Consider the following 6,367-nt stretch of genomic DNA (forward strand, 5'->3'; position numbering starts at 1 on the left):
GGGCCAGCATCAGCCTTGCAGTCAAAACGGATTTGTAGTAAGACTCCAAGTTATATCTTCCTGTCATCCTTTCCTTCAAACGCTGTGAATGTGACCGGGTGGAAGCTTCACCCCAGCCCCTGCCATCCATATATCCAAAGAGCCTGAAATGTTTGGGTGGAAGCCACACCCCAAGCCTCCTCCCTTGGTGTTGCCTCAGTCCAGACTCCGCCCCCGAGAAAATCTACCAAACGATGACCCCTCCCCAGAGATGATCAAGACCACTCCCACAGGGTATTTAAACTGCCCCCCCAGAACAAACACGTCGGTTTTCCAGTCTTCCTTTCCTGTCTTCTTACTGGGGCTGGGTGGGGGGGGGGCGCTGGCTGGAAAGCCATCGGGAGCATTTATATCCATTAAACCTGGGCTTTTTCTAATTCAGTTTGATTCAGTCTGATTTGGATTATTGTGTCGGCAGAGAGGTTTATCTGGGTGTAAAAACTTTTCAATAATCTTTCTTTTTTAAATATTTTTTTAGGAAAATATTGCCAGGCCGTGGTGGCACGCGCCTTTAATTCCAGCACTCGGGAGGCAAAGGCAGGTGGATCTCTGTGAGTTCGAGGCCAGCCTGGTCTATAAGAGCTAGTTCCAGGACAGCCAGGCCTGTCTCGAAAAACAAAACAAAAAAACCAACCAAACAAACAAAAATAAAAAGTAAAGAAAGAAAAGGAAAAGATTTATTATTTTCATTTCTGTGTATGCATGTATGTGGGCAACTGACTGCCATGTGGGTGCAGTGCCCAAAGAAGCCAGAAGAGGATCCCCTGGAATTACAAGTGGTTGTGATGCCAATTCGCTTTGGGATGCGGTCTTTGGTACAAAGGTGCTGAGCCGAGCAGTGTGGACCTGTTCCCTCCTAGATGGTCTCTCTGTTTTGGTAACACCACTGGGTGGAGGTGGGGGTGGCCCTTGCTGCGCTCTCCACTAAGCCTGCCTCAACCTCCCAGTGTCGCTCTTCACTCCCATGCTCTGACCATGGATGTGTAGAGATGGTTGGACTAGCCAGGCCCCAGTCTTTGCTGCGCCAGGGGTGTGGGGTTGGAATGTCAGGCAAACCTACCAGGCTCTACTTCAAAGTCTTCAGCCCTTGGATGTCACCATCCACTGTGTATCCAGTCCTCAGCTGTAACTACACCTCACCCAAAGCCGCGGGTTAGCCAAGGGCAAGGCCATGATAAACAACAGCTTTATTGACTGCTGTGCCCAAAGCTCTACACACCACATGCTAATAGGGTCACAGTCCCTCAGGAAGTCTCAGCAGGAGTGGAAGCAGACCAGAGGACCTCTGAGCATCTCTGAGGAATGCAGCCATCATTCCTCAGCCCCCAGGGCACCACACCAGCACCTCCTCCCTAGGTGATGGGCTCCTCTTCCTCGGTGGAGATGATATCCAGTAACTCTTGAATAACCTTTTGCTCCTGCACGCTAAGGTGCTCTTCAGCTAGACTGAGGGCTCTCGAGGCATATTCCTTGGCCTGAAACAGAATTTCTGTGGTAAGCTGAGGTGGTGCCAGGAAAGAATATCAGTAAGAAACTGAATTTGTGGTTAGCTCAGAAACTGGGCCGGGAACTGGCCACCTTCTCTCGCTAGCCACTGAGCTCCATGGAAAGTTCTGATCCAGGTACATCTCCTCAGCAAGGTGAGAGCTGGGGAGGTCTCCAGCCAGGGACCAGAGTCCGGAGGCAGAAAGGCCAGCGGTGTCCCAAGTAGATTATCCCAGAGACCCTGGGGCCCAGAGGTTTGGGCAGAGGCTCCACAGGATCTCTAGCTCAGGGCAGTCTCTGGTTCCTATTTTCTCCACCCTTCCTTCTAAACACTGTTAACTGAGCAGCTGCAATCTGCCAGGAACCAACTATACACAGAAATCCGTGTCCTCGCGAAACTCACACAGAGCAGGAAAGGAAAAAAGCACAGTGAATAATAAAAGAGGATAACAGCCCTGGCTGTCCTGGAACTAGGTCTTGTAGACCAGGCCGGCCTTGAATTCACAGAGATCCACCAGTCTCTGCCTCCCCATGCTAGGATTAAAGGGGTGTGACACCACCGCCTGAATAGACAGGCTTTTTCATTAGCCCAGGCTGGTCTCAAACTTACTGTGTAGCCGAGAATGAGCTTCAACTTCTGGTCCTACTGTCTCTATCTCCTACGTGCTGAGATTACATGTGTGCACCACCTCATCCATACTTATGACAGAATCTTAAACAGTAATGTATGTCAAAGAACCAAAGAAAGCAGGAAAGAGGTATCAGAAGTATTGGTGTTGGTAGTGGATGTCCTGGTTAGGTACCCTCCCCTTTTTGAGACAGGGTTTCTCTGTGTAACCCTGGCTGACCTGGAACTCACTCCGTAGACCAGGCTGGGCTCAAACTCAGAGATTTACCTGGCTCTGCCTCCAGAGTGCTGGGATTAAAGGCGTGTGCCACCACCACTGCCTAGCTGTCCTGGTTAGTTTTTTGTTGTAGATTTGACACAACCTAAGGAATCTGGGGAGGGAGAAGCTCATTTGAAGAATTGCCATGATCAGGCTCACTTGTGGCCATGTCTATGAGAGACTGTCTTGAGTGGCCATAGGTGTGGGGGCCCAGCCCACTATGGGCAGCACCATCCCTGAGCTGGTGGGCCTGGGTTATATAGGAACATGAGCCAGTAAATATCATTCCTCCATGGCTTCTGCTTCCGTTCTTACTGACTTCCCTCAGTGACCTGGAAGTGGAAGTCAAAGTAAACCCTCTCCTCCCCTCAGGTTGGCTTTGGTCATGGTGTTCACCACAGCGAGGAAGCAAATGGGGAAGTGGGACTTGGCAGTTGTAGACAGGGAAGAAAGACATGAAGGAGATGAGTTGCTGATCTCAGCATACAGACAGGCCCTTTCTGTCTAAGCACCTTCAGGAGCCCTAACATCCTTAGCACACTTCGGAACAATGACTTCCCCCTAAAATGGACCCTGACCTATAGAAAAGAAGTTTTAGACTATGAGAATTTAGAAATTCTCTGGAAATATTTCCCATTCTCTATTTCTCCCGGAATTTCTCAGAATTTCAGGATTAGCTCCCCTCTCCTGTGCCCCAGTGTCCCGAGCTTCGGTGTCATTCTCTTCTGACTGGACCGAGCTCCTCCAGACCCTTCCAAGGCACCAGGCCCTGTCCTTAGCAGGTGCGGAGGGAAGGGAGGGAGGAAGGAGGATGGAGGAGCAGCGCGGAACCCCACACTGCCCACTGCACGTCTGCTCTGTTTGTCTTACAGCAGGCTTTACTGTCTGAGATGATACTACACTTTTCCCATGCCTGTCTGATTATGGTAGCTTCCCTTTCTCCAGAAGTCCCAGGTTCTACAGAGACAAAACTTGTTCGGTTGTTTGCTACTGTCTTCCCCATTCTTGGCAGAAAGCCTTTTAAGTGGTAGATGCTCCATAAATATTTGAATGGATGAATGGGTCAATAGCCTGAAATAGACCGCTTACTGTCAGTAAGACATTGGGAAGATAATCAGGCCTTTCCGTGCCTCAGTCTCCTTATCTATAAAGGAGGGGTGAGGATTAAACATGACAGTCATGTGATGGGCTTCAACCAGTGTCTGGCATCCTTTTTAACAGCTGCATGGCAGTTCCTGTCTGCCTAGATCCCCACAGCAACAGGGAGCTAGGACACAGCAGCCACTTCCATCTCCACCAGCATCTTCAGAACCTTCCTGAATGCAGCAGGTTTTCAGGCACTACCCCCACCCCCAACCCCACTCAGTCCCTCCACACAGCCCTGGGAACCCCCCACCCCCGCAAGAAGAAATCCAGAGTCCATTACACAACCAGACTGGCAATGTTATAGAATGAAGGCTTGCCCAGGGGTAGCAGGCAAGACATAGTTGACCTGAACCGCTAGGTGATTTTTTTTTTTTTGCTATCTCCCCATTTAGACAGCTTTTCTGGGAAGCTCACCTTTGAACACTCCAACATCAGAAAGTAAAGCATGCTCAGGGTCTTTAGAACAAAGACGGTTTTTTGGGGTGCTTTGTCGGAGGTAGATTCTCGAATGCTCAGAATTGAAGTTAGGATCTGAATGGCTTCTGCCTCCTGGGCTTCATCTGCATTGGATGGAGGAGAGGAACACAGACCTTGGAGGCTGCTGGGGGCTGGCAATGGAGTTAAGAGCTGGCTGCATGTGACACACACCCCTGTCCTTGCCCTAGACACTCGGCTGTGGCCTGCTGCGGCCTCCTCACAGGTCCCTGCTGCACAGCGGGACTGCCAGAAGTCAGGGGAGGAGAACAGCTTGCTACAGTTCTCCAGCTCTCTAGCAGGCCAGTATTGGAGTGACCACAGCCCCTGAAGCTGCTAAGGATTCTATTTCAGAGGCTGAAGTCTCCTGTAGTCCTAATACAGGGAATCTGTCAGGCCAGATTCCTTGGGACCCATTCAGCCACCACTGAGCTGCAGCAGCCAAGTTCCTCCCACAAAGGTCAGAGGCAGCCGGTCTGTTCCCCACTGAGTCTGTTTACTTCCCTGAGCTTGTTTTCTTTGTTTGTTTTGTTTGATTGAAATACTTATTCAACTTGCTAGGTAGCTCAAGCTGGCCTTGAACTTCTATCCCCCCCCCCCACCGCCTCCACCTCTAAGTGCTGAGATTATGAATGCGTTCTTCACAGAGGTTTTTGTTCCTGTATTGGTCACCATTTGTTGTGCAGTTATGATGGGCCTGCACTTAAGAGCACATATTTAAATGACAGGCTTAAAGGAAAAGGCACAAAAGCCATAGGCATGATGCTAAGTGTGGCTGCCCATGCACGGCTATGCTCCTACTACAGCATGAACCACTTTCCTGATGAGAAAACTGGATAACGTTACTACATTTCCAAACCTCATCTTGAAATCTCCCTTCGAAGTCAGCCTTCAGTGCCTCCCACCTCTCCTCACTCCTCATTCTGGGACTTCTCACAGAATTTGTGCTCAGAATGTCCTTTGCTGCTGCAGGTGGGCCCAGTACCACCTGTACTGGGGGTGACTTTCGAGTGGAAACCAGATTCCCCATCTCTACCATCTCAGAGGACATGGCCCACTACAGTGCTACCCAATAAGCAGCCCATGGCAGGCATGAGGATGAAGATAGATCAAGTCTAGCCCTACTACCAAGGACCTCACCACCCTGTAAAAAAGGAGGACAGGGTGTTAGGAGTAACCAACAAAGCACCTTGGTTCTGCAGAGAGCGTCCCTGGGCTTGTGTACCATGGAGGCACAAAAATAAGAAACAGATGCAAGGGGGCTCGAGAGATGGCTCAGTGGTTGAGAGCACTGACTGCTCTTCCAGAAGACCCAGGTTCAACTCCCAGCACCCACGTGGCAGCTCACAACTGTCTGTAACTCCAGTTGCAGGGGACCTGACAGCCATGGGAAAACACCAATGTATATAAAATGAAAATAAATTAAGAAAGAGAGAGAGAGAGAGAGAGAGAGAGAGAGAGAGAGAGAGAGAGAGAGAGGGGCAAGGTAGAAACCAACATGCTCTAATGGGGTCCCCTTCTCCCTAAGTCTGCCCTTATCAACCTCCTGAGGATTGTGTATGATGGCAGGGGTCTGAATTCTTCCTGACATTAGTACAAGCTCCTTGAGCCCGTTGTTCTCCCTGTTTCTCTCCACCTGCAAAATGGAGAAGGTGCCAGTGATGGGCTCTGTTGGAACACAGAGGCAAGACCTGAGTGTTAGGGAGGAAAAGTCATCGCTCCACTGGTTAAGAGACCTGTCACTTACCTAGACCAGTGTCATTCACTAACTGCTTGCCCAGTAAGTCTGTTTGTTGGGTACGGGCCTGTAAGAGGACTTGATAGTGATTATTCAAATAGGCATACCAGATCTCCGAGACCTGTAGGGAAAGCAGGGCGATCAGACCAGCAGGGCAGAGTCAGCCACAGCCAGCCAGTTGGGAAGCTGCTATTCAAGGTCAAGTTTCCTGAGTCTAGAAGCCCTCACTCTCAAGTGCACATGAGCAGAGGGAGACCTAAGAGTCCAGACAGGCTTAGTACACGTGCGTAGGACAAGGGCTGGGCAGGCTCATCAGGGGCCCTGCCAGAGTCTCAGGTCAACGGCTACTGTTATGAAGCACATAGTTACTACTCCCATTTACATGTGAATAAACTCAGGCTTAGAAAAGTTACCAACATGCTTAACAAATGGCAGAGCCCGGCTCCATACCCAGGTCTGACTGACTCCAAAGTTCACTGGTGTTCAGCTACGCCAAAACGCCGGTTTTCTTTTCTTTTTTTTAAATATTTGTTTATTTATTATGTATACAATATTCTGTCTGTGTGCATGCCTGCAAGCCAGAAGAGGGCACCAGACC

General features: G+C 49.9%; 1 protein-coding gene across 1 annotated transcript in view; it reads right to left on the reverse strand.

The window, feature by feature from the left end:
* Positions 1 to 1,247: 1,247 nt before the first annotated feature.
* Zmynd12 (zinc finger MYND-type containing 12) overlaps positions 1,248 to 6,367 on the reverse strand; it is a 33,897-nt gene continuing 28,777 nt past the window's right edge. The window contains exons 6-8 of the mRNA XM_005353336.3: positions 5,779 to 5,890; positions 3,972 to 4,117; positions 1,248 to 1,514 (exon numbers count right to left, since the gene is read on the reverse strand). Coding sequence (XP_005353393.1) covers positions 1,392 to 1,514; positions 3,972 to 4,117; positions 5,779 to 5,890 — 381 coding nt within the window. The 3' untranslated portion in view covers positions 1,248 to 1,391. The remainder of the gene's footprint in view (positions 1,515 to 3,971; positions 4,118 to 5,778; positions 5,891 to 6,367) is intronic.

The sequence above is a fragment of the Microtus ochrogaster genome, chromosome 10 (genome assembly GCF_000317375.1).
Source record: "Microtus ochrogaster isolate Prairie Vole_2 chromosome 10, MicOch1.0, whole genome shotgun sequence".
Taxonomy (NCBI): domain Eukaryota; kingdom Metazoa; phylum Chordata; class Mammalia; order Rodentia; family Cricetidae; genus Microtus; species Microtus ochrogaster.